Consider the following 18,095-nt stretch of genomic DNA (forward strand, 5'->3'; position numbering starts at 1 on the left):
GAACTATGCCGTGAATGTCCATGAAGAATTAAATTACAATGAGGATTATCCGGATATGAATTCAATTCAATTCTTAGTTTAATGGCTTTTAGTTGTGCCACAGGGCTCAGATTATTTCGCCAATGTCACGTAGGATGGAGAAGACACGAATGAGATTGATCGGTACGGTTGAGATAACAAACTCAATTAAATTTTAAACCCCAGTATAGTAGTAGTAATTTCCTTGTTAATCCGTAACCTAGAACAACACAAACATTAAGGGTTAATAAATCCGGATATGAAACAAAGTCGTTGACAGAGTATTTTGACATATACATACTTGGTGACATACCACCAGCCCTAGCTCTGAGCAAACCTATCTCGGTAGATACCATCTCATCAACTCACTCACTCATCACGTATTCAAACTTAATTCACCAATGTATATGTCTTGATGTGTTCCAGTTTGTGTTCCAGCTTAAGGCACAAAGGACGTACATCATAGTTCCTAATATATGTGGCGCTTTGATTTTTTTTAAGAATTTTTTTAGCGCCGTTTTACTTTTAATTCTACTTTGTAAATCAAATAATATGGTCAATCAGAGTTGGTGTTTTATGTAGGGTAACGATGCTCAAATATTATTTTCGTCTGATCACGAATTATACGAATATGAATACGAGTATATATTTAAAAGTCTCGTATCGTATTAAATTACTTCGTATAATACAGACACATAACACACACTAATCTGAAGCGATTCTATTAAATCGATATGTGAACATATAATTCGCAATTTGAATCGAACAATATACATACAAAATATCACAAAAAAGATGTTATAAATCATCACAATTACTATTTTTATATAATCGATGTTTACTCCGAGATTCTGATGAAATACGCACAGTGCCAGAATTATTAGTTCAATTTATAAAACATTTTTAATTATATTGTTTTCTTGATCCTTTATTATGACTACTAGGCAATATTTGACCATATCGTTTAATGGCGTATAGTTGATTATGTATGTAGAAAAAAGAGAAACTACTAAGATTTTTGCCGGTTTTTCTTGACGCTGACATGATAATTCAATAGTGCTTATAAGAAGTAGGAGTACTTTGAATTTGATGTCAATTGATAAAACTAAATTCATTATTAAATATTATATTATTTTATAATGAATCAAAGAATAAATCATTTTTAATATTTCAAAAGTGACAAAGCGTTCATTTAACTTAAAGAGAACCCTAAAATTATTCAACTTTATATTAAGTTCGTTAACGAAATTCGGAACGTTAAGCTATTGTTATCTAGAATCTATTTGAAAGATATTATTAAATTAAGTAATAACTGCTATTGTCTTCGACTTGGCTCGCGTGGAATCTCGTCTTGCCTAATACTTTTGTAAAATTCCTTACTCGATATGATAGGGAAGTATTGTCATTCAATATTGAACTCTATTTCTTGAATATTAAGAGTCATGTGTGCGACCCATGCAAGAAGGTATACGGAACCTCGTTTCTCTTTTATTATACCGTTTGGTATAATGGCCTGTACTTCTGTATTATTTTATAACAAGTATGGAATTGTTTGGATTTTTATTCCTATAAACGATGTCTAATTTTATTTCAAATTGAATTATTTTATAAAATTAGATTTTATACACTACGCTCACTACGACAACTTCTCTTTAAATTGCTGCTCTTTTAGTCAATACATTTTTCAAATGTCATCGATTCGATTTCGAACCGAACACACCAGCACACCAGCACCAGACACCAGCGATCAACAGCCGAAATTTATAAATAACTACGTAGTGTTCAATAAACTTATCATTATTGTAATAATGATAATGATTTCAGACGAATTGACAGAACTGTAGTTTTTATTAAAGTAAAAACATAATGAAAAATCAATACTTTGATATAAAACTTGTTAATCTTTAAACTGACTAGATTTCTGATTTCTGACGACCTCGTGTGATGATCTCCGCGTGCGATATATTTTAGTTTACAATGTGTACGCAGGTGCACTTTTTATTTCCTTGTTAACAAACGTAACGTAACACCTGGCATTACATGTTGTCCGAGACACGGGAATGCAAACACTGTCAATTGCCAGTCCGGGCTGAAGCCTCATAAGTGGCCACTAAATTAACAAGCTCGATAGGTTTATGTGCACTAGAATATGTATATATATTTAGTCCTCCTTCGCCTAGCTATTTGTTAATTACATGAACTATTTAAGCTTGTTACTCTATTTGACCCTTGTGGCCACTAGCATGGCATTTTGTGCAGCTTTGTGTAATTTCGGTTGACCGCGCTCAAACCTAACCATTGGCAATGAATTGACCAATAGTCAATATACGCATCACACTGAATTACAAAGTTTTAGAGCAGAAATTTGTAAGGAACTAATTGGAAATCTCGACCGTAAGATGTAAACGACTGGCAGTGTACTCGTATATTTATATACTCGTATGTTTAATCATTTAAATAATTTAATTACAGTACCCAAAGTTGTAATACATGTTCTGATATTTCACGATTGAGTAACTTTAGTTTTGAGTTTGGGATAGCTCGATAGTTGCCATTAATACCGATCATTTATAACTTTTATTTTATTTATCGCAGCTAAATTATTTTCATTTCGGTTTTATTTTTACTTCAAACTACGATCCAATCACAAGAATGTGTTAAAACTTTAACGACACGCCAATAAGAAGATTATTTTTTCCTAATTTTCTGATGTCGAATGCAATCTTTACATTACATTTTTTCCCACTACTGGACTAAAGCCTTCTCTTCCTTTGAGGAGAATGTTTTGGAGCATATTCCACCACGCTGCTCCAATGCGGGTTGGTGGATACACATGTGGCAGAATTTCGTTGAAATTAGACACATTTTCAGGTTTCCTCACGATGTTTTCCTTCACCGCCGAGCACGAGATGAATTATGAACACAAATTAAGCACATGTAAATTCAGTGGTGCTTACCTGGGTTTAAACACGTAAACATCGGTTAAGATGCACGCGTTCTAACCACTGGGCCGTCTCGGCTCTGGCTCTGTTGCAATCTTTAACGATCTCTTAATAATTAGCGCCTAATTAATCATCTAGTTCTGTGCATAAATTATGAAATATTAAAGTGTCACTCTCTTTTTTTATAATTATATATTGCTTTTACTGACTGGAGTTAGTTATTTGTGCTTAGTACATAAATAAAAATCGACAGTATTCGTATTTGATCGAATTAGTCCAAACAACGTCTGGGCGAAATACAACAGAAAATATTCACGTATTAAATCCATTGAAAACATAATAATTTCAAATTTACGTTATTTTACACATTACGAATATTTATATCGGGTTTAGATAAAAATATATGTGATCGATATTTTTGGAACGAAGTTCTTCTACCCGGCTTACACTAGAGTGAACTGGTAAAGATCGTCACGTATGAAAAAAGCGTTATGCCTCCTCAAAGCTACCTTTCCGGGTCTTCCTCTTCCTCTCCGATATTCCTATCTATTGTATAAAATCTTATATGATATTATTAAAAGTTATTTTTTATAATCGCTTTAATTTCCACGGGATTGTCTTTTTTTTCTCAAACGTTGTTAATTTATTTTTATCGTGTCTTTTATTTGATACAAAATGTAAAGCGAAAGCAACTTCGTTCCGAACGGGTGTTCCACGACGGTATGGTACGGTATGGTATGATGGTAAGTGGTCACCTGTCTATTGTCACTGTTAGAAATATCATCCATTACATACTTCCACCACTAAAATGTTACGTCTCTTGGATCTGAACACATTTTCTGGTGGTATAACAATGATATATGGTACCTCTCCTGTCTGGCCTGCACAAACCCCTACCATAATGTAAGATTTATTCTGACATACGAAGGTTTCTACACAGTATTGAATTTTACAGACGAATGGCGACCTAAACGATCAATAAGGTTGAGTTTTTTCATTAGAACCCAAAAATTTGGCTTATGCGACGGTTCTATCCACTAAGCTATTTCAGTCAATACGAATTCTTTGATAACATCATCTGTTTATAAAATGTATATGGGAACACTTTGAAAATATATTGTGTTACATAAATAATGCGAAAAAACTAAATTGGCTTTAATATAAAAACTAATGTCGTATTCATAGGTTATGTAATATATAAACTTATTAGAGCAGTTTTTTATGTAATATAATTATATATTATACGAAATGCGAAATTTGTAGGCTAACGTTGAACCGATTTTGATGTTTTCTTTTATGGATTTTGTTCATGAAGATTGACAGAAATATAAAATAAATATCTTTAAACTTTATAAATCGTGAGGTCTCTGATACTAGGTTCGAAGCTTGTCTATCTATATATTCACAAAAACAGAATGCAGTTTGGAAATGGATAGAAGTTACAATGTCTTACTTTAGAAACCATGTAAGGCCGTTTTTATTGCGCCTGAACTTTTTCAGGTTAGATCCTCTCCTCTACTGAAGGAAATAGGCACTTGTTTTTACGCACGTCGTCGTACACAGTTCTTCTGTATAAAATGTCTTAGTCATTCGCAAATTGAAAATTGACTCTGTAGCAGATTCTTATCATTTTTATGAACACTAGAACTCCATTTAAAGTTAATTAGTAAACATAAAAAATATTTTTTCAATATGTACTATGAATGGCTGAAGCTGAACAATAATTATCTTTATTAATATTATAATAAATTTCAGGTGATCCCCCCATCTGGACTCATCGACTACGCTATTAGTCTCCGACCTGAATATCACAAGGCCATCATCGATACCGTGACCCACTACGGCTGGAAGAGTATCATTTACGTCTACGATTCTCATGATGGTGAGTTTTATTTTATGTTTCAACTACATTACGTATTTAGTCCATAAAGTGTCTTTATATACAAGCATTAATGGCTCAATAGGAATCGATCTTGATGATTATCATATATATCATTCAAGTACAACTGTATGGCAACGTGATATTTAATTTCTAGAGAGAATAAAGCGCAACCACGTCGCTTTGAGTTCAAGATCTGCATTCATGTTAACATTTCGTTTGCAGTAATATAGTTGTAATTTTTTTCGTATAAACATATATTTTTTTTCTAGAAATTGTTCTATGCACGCTAATAATATAATACAAGGAACAAACATAAACTCGATACTCGTGTTATACACATACAGTCATTCTTTTATAGGAAAATCCTACGTACGTTACATTAAAAAAAATCGATTGAAAGGTTTCGAAAACGTCCTGGGACCGCGTGATAAAGGTCCATATAGCATTAACGACTTTATAGATGACAGTAAGCCTTAGAAATAAAATGATCGCATAATTACGAAAATTAATAAAATTTATCACTGTAAAAAAATATTCATACAAAAAAAAATCCGCTTAGTTGCTTTAGCTTTTCGATGTTTTTTAGGGTCCAATGGTTCATGTTACTATCAAATTTTACAATCAAATTCTATATTTTTTGCCTAATTTACATTATACTATCAAAAATTAAAATGACATAATATAGCCCCAATAGTAATAGCTGCTCCATGTATTTTCAGTCCTCATGGGTCGTAGCGTAATTTTATATAGTCTTGTATATCCTATGATGACCTCAAACAAAGTCAACAATCTTATATAATAGTATAGACTTTTATACTACAGCCCCACTTAATCACCAAAACGCATCATATTTGTTATTCGTTCATCTTTCATTAATTCTTATTAAAAAAAAAACTATTTATGCTAGAAGATAATATTCTCTGATGATATTGCTCCATCAGCGTTAACTTTATTAATGTAGGTATCCACGTGTCATAATTATCGCATCGAAATTACGTCCCAAGTCTTTTGGCTATATCATTTTAATATTCAGTCAAAAGTTATGTTTAATTACACAATTGAACTAGAAGCGGGTGAACTATAACTATAAGTGTGGTATATTGTGCTTTGAGTCAAAACTCCCTTGAGTGGCCAACAAGGTTCAGTGCGTAAGTTATATCACTAAAAAAAATTCAATTCCTATACTTGCAAATGCATGATCTTTTAGTTGCGGTGATATAGTACGCGTATAAACTGAAACTAAAGATATCAAGGTACTTCCCCGTTTCTAAATGCTAAATATGATTCGCTTTTCAAATATAACTAGTGAGTCTCCCGCGAAACTTCGCACTCATTCAAAATATTTTATAGGAATTTCAGAAAACTGCAAGTCACACCTACATTTGGCGCCAAAATGATGAAACTTTTTTAATGTCAAATAGTACATATTAGTTCAGTTAGAATTGGCGAAAACAATTTACTTCAATTTTGTTTATGTGTTTCAGTTTTTGTTTTTCTTATACAGCCGTAGTATCGTTTTTTAACGGGGCAGTAACTCTTTTCCGGTTTCTAAAATTAATTCTTCGTTAAATCGTAGCAATTTAGTAATTTTCAATCAAGTAACCTCATTAATTTTCTGCATATCTATGGTTGAGACTATAACCGATTTTTTATGTGCACCTATAGTTCCATAATCACTGGGACGAAAATCGGCTTACGCTATTAATATATAAGATTACAAAAATTTATTTCAGTAACACTGATACAGCTGATATTCATTCATGAAAATCATTAATCGTCATATTTATGAACATAATTTATATAATTATAATTAAACAAATATTTTTTACGTAATATTTATTTACATTGAGGCCTTAATAATAAATAAAAAATGATAATGTTTACTGTACAAATATAACATAATTACAATACATTTATACTAATATATAATATTTATTATTATATATGTTTTAGTAGGATGAACAGAGTTGTACTTTATCGATATATTGAGTTTAAAAAAAGATTATTTTATTCTCACTTTGTCTGCACCAAACTCCTTTCAACAAAGACATTCGATAAGATATCGCAAAACCGATAAGACGGTCTCCGTCAACCATTTTTTTTCATTCCTATTGTTACTCTTGTGGAATCCGTGATTTATATTATGATGTGCAACGAAAATAAATAGCAAATACTACAACACATTACGAGGAATACAACAATATTTACTTAATAGTTTATCTACCGGAGTTTAATGACGGAAAATGAAACTTTGAGTCGCATATATACAATCTTTTAAAGACATTGTTCCACCGCGAAGTCCTTAGAATTTATTGATATGAGAACGGGTTTTCTTCTTGAACTGAAATTATTTTATGTAATACTTTTGCGAGACGCTACATAGTGTTCGTGAATGTCACCTGGAGTTCACATTTCAGTGTGCAATAGCAAAGCATTGAAAGTGCCTTTTAAGCCATTGGTATCTCAATTTAACTAAAATTCTCGGTCAGTATATTCTATATAAAATTTTGAATTCCATGCACAGCCTTTTTTATGACATGACGTCACCACAGCACATAGAATTGGCACCGTAAGAAAATTGTCCATTCGTTAAATCGCCAATGCGCCACCGACCTTGGGAACTGTCCTTTTAGTTACACTAGCTCACTCACCCTTCAAACCGGAACACAACATCACAAAAAATTGCTGTTTGGCGGTAGAATATCTGAGACCATACCTTTGACTTTTGAATTTTATTTTCTCTTTTAGTATGTAATAGTTCATTTTTCTGCTGATTTGTGTTAATAATTAATCTCATGGTCATATCGGTGAAGGAATGTAATGGATGTAAGTATGCCATCCATAACCAACCATCTGCCTGAATTGGAACAGAATGGTTGGAATACATGAACATTTATAGTTATTTTATCCTAACGTCCTCGGACACGTCTTCGACTTTTTATACAAATAATGTTTCAGCTAGGTATATTATTAGGATATTTAGTAATCTAATTCAATTGTTTCCGATTTCGTTACCCAATCAGTTATTATCGAGTAAGAATAAATACATTCTAACGCTTAACCTCGCTCGTAATTTTCCATATGAACATTATTCGATTATAAATGAGACTGATGCAATTTTCAATATAAGTCTTTTTTTTTAAATGACGTCTCAAAACAATACATGTTACCATCATACGCATGCAATAGCATGCAATTAATCATTTTGTAAATTTCTGTACTTATAATAAATATAAGTCAGATTAATAAAAACTTTTTCGAATCAAATTCCTTTAATAGATCAATATATTTCCATCAGGATAAAAATATACCACATAGAAAATTTATAAACAAAATATGTAAATATAAAATCGATTTATACAAGACAATAATTCACACTAACTACATTTTATTATATTGATTAAAAAAAAATTGCATTTAAAATTGTTTATTCGGAGTAATATTTTCGAAGAATGAATTATTATTATTTTGTATGAATAAAATTTTATAGCGTATATTAATCAAAAAGTGATTTCAATTCGATGCTCGTCGCCACTGATTGATAAGTTTCACTAGTGGTCGCGTAAATAAAAACATTTGTAGTGCGCCTAGTGACTAATTCAGTGCAATTTGTATGAAAACAAGCAACCATATGTATATGCGAAGAAAACCATGCAATGAAAATGGTATCAATAATAGCCTTTTATAGTATTAAACAAAACACTATCACTTTAATGAATTATGTAATATGTTCTATAAAATATGAAAACCCTCCACTTATATTTTAACCTATTAAGATTCCTCATTCGATCTAAAATTATGTAAAACTAGTTGTAGCGCCATGGCAACGCTCGTGTTTCAGGGGTTGGTCGTCAGGTGTTCAGTATACAAACGTAATTCATGTTCTTCTTTGGAGTAAAAACTTCTTTATACCTGTGGTTTGACCGAGAAGAAGTAACGGACAGACAGACAGAGATTCGAATTTATAATATTAGTATAGATGAACGAGTAATATTATATTATATTATTATTCATACGTACATAAACATTATAAACAATATTTGAATTATAATTTATATACAATTTGATTTACAAAATAGATTTTGTTTATTTATTTAAATATTATTGTAATACCACGTAATGTTCACAACTGAAGATAGGATATTTTATGTGGATCATTTTGGAAGACTTATTCATAAAGAAATTGAAATTAAAATAACTTGTCATGATTAACATAACGAATATTTATTTCATCAACGTTAATCAAATAATTACGTTTATAAAAAAAAAACTATTAAAATTTAAACGAATAAATACGTATCTTAAATTTCACGTTCACGTCGTATTATACAAATGGTAATGGTAATGGTACATTACATTAACAGCCTGTAAATTTCCCACTGCTGGGCTAAGGCCTCCTCTCCCTTTGAGGAGAAGGTTTGGAGCATATTCCACCACGCTACTCCAATGCGGGTTGGTGGAATACACATATGGCAGAAGTTTGTTGAAATTAGACACGTGCAGGTTTCCTCACGAAGTTTTCCTTCACCGCCGAGCACGAGATAAATAATTATAAACACAAATTAAGCACATGAAAATTCAGTGGTGCTCGCCTGGGTTTGAACCCGAAATCATCGGTTAAGATGTACATTGTACGCGTTCTAACCGCTGGGCCATCTCGGCCATTTTTCCCGCTATAAATAAAATAAGTTATATCGTATAAAAACACGGTTCATCGACCTTTGATCGTCTAAAATCAAATACATTAATGATTTTCCAATAAAGCGTCGTTGAGTTCAAAACGCAATCACTCTGAACGAGTGACCGCATTGTCACAGCTGCTCGTATAAAATGTATTAACGTTTCTAATAAATCGACATGATTAATGATAAAAATATTTTGAAAATTAAAATTAAAATATTTATAATAATTTTAATTCCCTTTCACTTTCCTTACCTTTATGCTAAATACTATTATTTGTAAACTTATTTACTATAATAATTTAAAAGAACGTATAATTCCATTAAAAAAATAATAAATATATATATAACTCGCTTGGACAGAAGACAAACACGCTGACTGCGTATTTTGTTTAAACTCCCAGTTTTATAGGGAATACGTACGAATTGCCTATATTTATATATAATTGTATTCATTTTAGATCATAATTAAAAAATTATGATTCCTAATATGTCATTTGTCGAGTCACACATGCACAGACACAAAAATAAAACTATAGAGTAGCTCCTTAAACTGCCAAATCCAGTCGCTCATAATACAAGTTCAAACTTTATTTAACAATGTTTATTTCATTACAAATTTAAGATTGTGAATGTTTAAATTAGCGAGTCTTTATAGTAGAGGTGAAAATTAAATAAATAACATTTAACATTACAATAATTATAATTTTATTATTAATAGGTTTATTATTTTATTGTAATTAATTATTTTGCATGCAGTTCATCACACGTGCACATAAGTAAGTGCTAGTACACGCACCTTTTTTTACGTTCACATTTGTTATCTAAGAAGTCCGTCATTTAGGAAACGATTCGGAACATTCTTTTTTCTTTGTTTGAGGGTTTGACAGACTTTCTGTTTGTTAAAATTTAAATTTGATAGAATTTGTCTTTCTCGTGACTAGGCTGTGTGGAAGAAAAAATGATAATTGCATTAGTTGTAATTGAATGACATTCTTCCATTTTTACTGACAAACTCCCAGGAAAATGCGGTGTTAGAATAAGCTAAAATCCGATTTCTTTGCGGCCTTTGTGCGACAGTTGGACTGTAACGGGCTACTCTTGAGACTACTTATACTGTTTGGATATTCCATTTAATGAGCACTCTGGACGTCAAATAACCAAACCATCTTATTGGCTAAATATCTGAAACATATTTGGTTTCCACAAATTGGACTAAATAATAATAAAAAATACCTAAATCTTTGAGCAATTCGTTGTATACTCACATTAAAATGCTTTCCGAGTTCTTTCAAAACTTCATAACTAATTCGATTTGAAAGGATTTGAACTTTCTTTGCAAATAAGAATTCGACTGTTTCTCAAAAACAGTCTGTATCTAAATTATAAGATAAAAAAGTCTAGCTATGATTTGGTCGACTTATTATAAAATAAATACTAAAAACACTTAATATGCGAGACGAAAGAAACATACACAAATACATATCCTCCAAGTATTTGTACATACGTACATGGACATTTATTGCAAGCCCATACACTCACACAAATATACATAGACAGACATCACGCTGCCACTGGATAATTTTCAATATAAAAATCAAATAACATTTTACTTACCCGACCTGGGCTTGCACCTAGGATTAGCGGAGCTCCAGAGTTATAAACTAGTCACTAGATCAGCGTTAGTTACTCTTAAGGCCCTTCGTCTGAAATAATTATCAATTAGAGCGCATATTATAAGTTTTATTTTAGTGAGCAACTGATTACTAAAACATTTAGTTTAATAAATATTGAAAAACTTCAATGAATCATTCTAAATCAATAAGATCAAATTTTATAAATCAGATATATTTTTTTAAAATTTGCAATTGTTGTCGAGTGTAAAAAGTTTCTTCAATAATGTGTCGATTAAAAAACTTATAAAAAAACATCATGAATCTCAGTTAATATTTTTATGTGTTACAATTTTGACTATTTTTAAAATGCAATTAAAGGTAAGTTTGGGTGGAGGCGATCGCGATTTTCCGAGACCTCTTAAACCAGTAAAACAAAAAGCATTGTTGTGAATAACACCAAAATCAATAGCAACGTCATAACATCTTGCACTGTAAAAAGTAGAATAAGGATTACGAATGAAACGCAATGAATATGAAAAATACTTAAAAAATCGGATATCATTGCAAACGGACTGAAATCCAGTCCAGAAGTTATACAAATGCTAGGGATCATATAAATATTATCAGCCTACAAATAACATATATAAATAGCATATCGAAATATCAGCCCATATTATATAATTGCTATCGATATTAAACAATAATTGTGCTAAACCGATATGGGTAGCAGAGTTACTTTTCTTTTTTCAATGTGTATAATATGTGTGGATGTTTCAGAAAGGAACCGATAGGTGGCGATCGAGACGTAAATAAAATTCTTATTCCACCCGAGCAAAATAGGTTTATTATAATATTTACTAGCTGCTCGTACCATACATGGTTACCGTACCAACTTAACTTTTCTAGTAACAATAATATATTTTTAATCATGTTTACCGATAACATGAATATATCAGAAAAAATATTAATCATCCACTCTTATATACGTTAACAATTTTGTAAATAGTCACATATTATTGACAAATTGTTGCACACGAGATTGCTCTCAACTATGACGTATGAGAGTTGGGTAACGATATCAAGAATTTCATTTTAGTATGACATATTGTACCTACTCACTCGCACGTATTTCCATTTTAGAATACTTACACGAATTAGTAGAATTGAGTTGAGACTCTTATCTGCACTCAATTACTTCAGTAGCTTGTGTAATAATTATTTATTTGGTTTATTGGTTATTATTACACGACTGTCCAAAAAAGGAAATAATGTTTTCAGTTTTAAGAAACATCGATACTTACAGACATACATACTGATGTCAGTATGTAAGGGTATGTAGTATTTGTATGATTGGCGTATCGTAAGAATACTTACATCATACTGAGGGTCACTGGCTATAAAAAGTAAATTAATTCATTATATCAAGCAGCCCTGTTTTTTATTTTTTTTAAGTAAAAATTTATTTATTTTGAGCGTGTTTTTATCAACTCTCTTTCATGTCTGTCTGTTCGTTTCTTTGGCAATCTCTTAGCAATCGATTTGAAAGTAACTCTCCAAAGACTTCGAGACTCGAAACTTGATAGATAGCACAGAATTGGATGACAATCCAGTATCAGCTCGCTTCATTGATTGTTTTTTGTTTGTCTATCTATTTGTTACAAATTCAACAATCTATTTCGAACTAAATTCGAGGTGAGAAATTTGAAATTTTGAACATAAGATAGAAATCGAGCATCATCAACTTGCTTCCCAGTCCATTTGGTTGTTTATTCGATACAAATTTGACAGTCAATTTTAAACTAAGTTCCCAGAGAGACTTGGAACTTTAAGCAACTGTGTTAACTGTCATTTCAATTACCATGAAATGAGTAATCGCGTTTTTGTCAAAGTCGCTTATGACAGATACTTTATTATTTTCATTGCACTTGGATGGACACCCATCTAGGTAGGTATCACCCATTGAGCAGATTTTTTACCGCCAAACAGCAATATTTAGTATTGATGTGTTTCGGTTTGAAAGGTGAGTGAGCCAGCGTAGCAGATATAATGGACATAACATCTCAAGTCACAAATTTGATTAAACATTGGATATGTAAGGAATGGGATATATTTCTTACGGTGTCAATGTCAACAGTTACTAATAAATATATAAGATTCCCTTGGTAATATATTATTCAATATTCTGACATCGATAAAAAAATCTCATGATTAAGCTCAAGAGCGAATAATTACTTAACAACTGCTTACATAGTCCTCTAACTCCTAATTGTTTTAAAAATAAATGAAAAACAAAAAAGAAATATTATACTTATTGTTAATTTACGTGGATATTTTTTAAAGTTTTTCCAATAACGATTACTGAGAAAAAAGGTTTTAATGCAACTACGGCCAAACAAACTTCACGAATAAGAACACTTTGCGTATATTGAGGTATAATATTACGAGTATATTGTATGTTTTTTCAACAAACTGTTATAACCTTTTTTGTTAAAAAAAAAATAAGAAACGAGATAATGGCAACACCATTGCATGGTTACCGATTTTCGGCCTATAAAACTATAGTACTAAAAATCTATTGTTCAAATATATAAAAACAAGATTTTTTTTAACAAGAGTAACACAGATTCAGGTCTTAGAGGTTCTATGAAATAGTCGATAAGTGCCACTGGATATCCTTTGGGAATCCTAGTGCGACGATTCAACTTATTATTATATCTTTGCTATTGTTAATAAAAAAGTAAATAAAAAAGTATTTACTATTTTTTTTAAATGCTAATTGACAAGACTACTAACGCATTTACCACAAGTACCTGAGCTACACTGTTTCAAATTTAAACTCTTGACGGCGTGACTTTCATATACTTGTAATAAATATTTGAATATCTACTAAAGGCTGCCGTTACATCTGGCCAAATATATAAGAACATTTATGACAGTACTAGTTGATGCCCGCGGTCTCGCCCACGATTTAGGGGTTGGTCAGGTTTTTTAAATTCAAGCTAAATAAACTAAACTCCATCAAATTCAGTTCAGTGGTTTTTCCGCTAATGACCAACAGACAGATAGACAGACAGAGTTACTTTGGCATTTATAATATTGGTTAGGTTATAGATTTTGTGTTTTCCGTGCTTTATTCTGAAGCATGTCGAAAACAAAACGTGTATATTTTCGTAGAAACTCTGAGACATTTATGTCTGCCAGCCCGTAATGGAGCAATGTAGTGGATTAAGCTCCGAATCCTTCTCCTAAACAGGGCGGCAGGGGGCCTTTATGGCAGGGGGACATTTACGGGTTGTTATTTTACTTAAGTTAAGACTTTCTATAGACACTCTATAAAAAATATGATTTCTTTTTCTCATATAAAATTTTAACAATCTAAAAATCATCGTAATCTTTTGCTTGCTTACATAGTTCTTTTGCCATCTCTACTCATTGTATTACTCGTTAAAAACCATTGAAATTTCGTTTCTCTAAATCTTATTATTCTTCTCGTGCTTAGGAGTGAAGGTAAAGTAAAGAAACCCGCATAATACGTCAAATCAAATATTCATCACAGCAACATGACGAGTATCCAACTATCCACCTTAAGTTAGTAAGCAATTTGGAACTTATTTCGGCTTCTATTAAAATGGATAACAGAACTTATTCGAGCAGCGGTTTAGATGCTACTTAGTTAAGACTTCTTTGCCAAAAATACATGCTGGCAGAGGAAGCCACAAAAATATTCTCTAAATGATTGAAATTGATACAACTTTGGTCAATTTGCTTTAAAACAAAAGTTCGAATTTGCAAATTACCAACTATTTCGGTGGAATCGTACCATTATGTTCCAGTGTCAAGGATGAGTGATTCAGTGTAATTACACGGACGAAAGGCATAACCCGAATCCGACATTCCATCCGTGGCATTAGTACTGAATTTCTTGTCAATGTGTGACGGACAAAACGGTCTGTCCACTTTAAAACTTCCTTTCAAATTGTAAATTATTGCAATGGGCCTCTTTTCAAAAGTCAAAATTTTAGGACCTCTTGACTTATCTAATCAAATCCTCTACAATAATTAATTAATTAAATTAAAAAACTTTATCAACCACTGAATTGTGTTGTTCCAAAGTCGGAATTAATTTATACGTTGTCCTGATAGCATTTTATATAACTGAATCTTCAGGCAAATCTGATGGCGGTACTACAACTATTAAATATATGTTTGAATAAATATAACACATAAATTCTATTACAAATCAATAGAAAAACAGATAATAAAAGAGATTTAAAATGATAATTCAATAAAACATTAAATGTCATGGAAGGCGAAAAATAATACCATTAATACCAACAACGCATTTGTTTCCATAATAATTATTTATTGTAAATAGAAAGTTTGTACTGAATTTCATGCCCATTGCTTTCGTTAGAATCTACATTCCGAACTTGTGTTCTAAAGCCTTCTAATAAAACCTCTTTGAACAACAACTACTTCTACATTGTGTGTTTTTTAATTCACGAATATGTATTTTGATTATCACAACTGATTGACAAAGGATGTTATCGACATCGAAAAAGTTTATGTTTTGTAAACAACTGAAACGTTTCATATTAAAGGTTGACTAGCGTTTTTTTTTAACTTTATCCAAAAAAGAAACGTCGATACTGTATGTATTTTTGTACATGTTCGAAAATGGCTACTAAAATATCAATTTCATAATTGCCTTGCGTTTCAAATTAGAACAGGTCCAAGATAAACCCACTTTAATTTCATGGTATAAAAAATTCTTAAGTCTTATCGCACAGTCGACAAATCAATCTCTTATTAATATATTAAAAATCAGACATATAATTGTGGCGAATACCATGCCCCATTAACGGATACAATATTTCAACTTCAAAGAGTTACCTCATTATAAGCTAGCCGGTACACTGCAAAGTATTACTTGTTAGCTACCGTTTCTGAAAATGTATACATGTACGAGCATGTATGTTAGTATGTATGTTACGTGTAATCTCAGATATCAGTGCGATTGGATTTCACTGGGATATTGCTCCTATTTTTATACAAAACACAGACACGAGTCATTGGTTATTGTACAAACGTACGATAACGGTTACACAATATCATTGCTTAGTGAACATGATTAATTGACACACAAACGTTTAAAACGCATCATGTTACTCGTGCGTGTAGGTAAATGATTTTCTTAAAATATATGATATTATAATGAGGATTGGTTTATTTGTATCAAGTCTTAGGGCCTTGTAAATATTGTTTAAGGTCTTTGGTTAAACAATAATTCTCTATATCGGAAATCGTCGTTTACCTCATCACTCTAGCAAAATTTTAAATTAAATCCAAAATAACTAAAGATTCATAATTGTTTTTTTTTTTTTTAATTTATTTGTGTTGTTTTTATTTTATACTTTGAATTGTGTAAAGCTTAAAATCATCGTGAATTATTATTATTATTTAACATAAAAAAACATTATTACGCAATAATAATAACATTGTCTGACTGTCCGTCTTCGTTTAAACGAGGTTCGTTAACTGGATAAAACTATAGAGTACATTGGAACACTGGAAAATAGAAACGGCCCTGGAGATGACAACCTAAAATATATAATTTTTCGCGACCAAAAATCTCGCCTCGTGTCTTTGAATATAAATAACATTATATTTTAATACAATAACTGTTACTAACAGTATCTAAAACGGGATATTTACCATGTTTTTTATTTTTATTTGGTGGAGCTCGATGATGGTCTCGTGAACAAGACATTCGTAGATAATGTCGAAATATCGAGCTCCACCAAATAAAAATAAAAAACATGGTAAATATCCCGTTTTAGATACTGTTAGTAATAAAAATAACCATGTTAATTTAAAAACAATAACTGTTGTTTTAAAATCATCAATAAGCCATTTTGACGTTAAACATCTAAGGGGCGACTAGAGGGTACGATCGACTCGTATCATGTTATGCCGAGACGGCCAACGGGAAGACGCTCCCTCATGCGTCATATCCCGTCCGCCGCTCTCTAGTCCCTTGTGTGTGGCGCGTATACTATAATATACTTCGTTGGTATATGTTCATATCATAATAACAAATACATACTTATTTTAGTTAGGTAACGCATTGTTTTTTTATTTGATTTTTTTTTATTATATACTTTTTAATAACCATACATTTTGATATTTCACGTATTCCGTGTACCGTATGCCCTGTTACGGACTCGTCGTTTTTTATACTGAATCTCAAACCAAAACATTTTTTACTCGCAATTTTATTCGATCTAAAAGAGATTCAATTTCCCACAAAACGTCGGTAAGCGATTGGTCAATTAATAAAAGCGGTCAAATTTTCTTTTTAAGTTGAAGGGAAGTTTATAAGACGCTGAGCTTGCGTTATCTACGGGAACGGAAATAAAGCTGAGATCAGATTCTCAATCTTAGCAATGACTAGAGCAGCCATTCGGGACTCGAATAAATCCGGATGGATTTGCGAGCAAACCGACAAGGTGTCTTTAAAATTCAAGTAGAAAATACTCCTCTAATAAATACGCGTTTTATATGATTCATTAATCAATGGCAATAAATGATTAATCATTATAAATCTAATTAAACTAATTATGCGAAGATTGCGGATTCAAACCCGGGCAAGAAGTATTGATTACTCAAATACTCGTTGATTTTTGTTTATCAGTAACCAAATATAATTTTGATGTCTTTCTTAGAAAGATATCGAAATTATCACTTGACTTTATCTATCAACTCGCGTTGAAGATGTAGCAGAGTAGACTTTAGTCTAGCAGTAGGACTATACAGGCTGTTACTTTGCTTCACTTCTAAGTTTAAATATTTGCATGATTTAATAATGATGATCGCAATACAAGGTAAATATAGAAATGATTTTATGGATCACATTTTTTGTAGTCACTATAATTAGAATCTTTATTTATAGGTATGA

At 31.4% G+C, this 18,095-nt stretch overlaps 1 protein-coding gene across 1 annotated transcript in view; it reads left to right on the plus strand.

The window, feature by feature from the left end:
• LOC113403864 (glutamate receptor 1-like) overlaps positions 1-18,095 on the plus strand; it is a 229,725-nt gene that overhangs the window by 175,271 nt on the left and 36,359 nt on the right. Inside the window, exon 5 of the mRNA XM_026644486.2 lies at positions 4,716-4,842. Within this exon, the coding sequence (XP_026500271.1) occupies positions 4,716-4,842 (127 nt within the window). The remainder of the gene's footprint in view (positions 1-4,715; positions 4,843-18,095) is intronic.

Source organism: Vanessa tameamea, chromosome Z, assembly GCF_037043105.1.
Source record: "Vanessa tameamea isolate UH-Manoa-2023 chromosome Z, ilVanTame1 primary haplotype, whole genome shotgun sequence".
Classification (NCBI taxonomy): Eukaryota; Metazoa; Arthropoda; class Insecta; order Lepidoptera; family Nymphalidae; genus Vanessa; species Vanessa tameamea.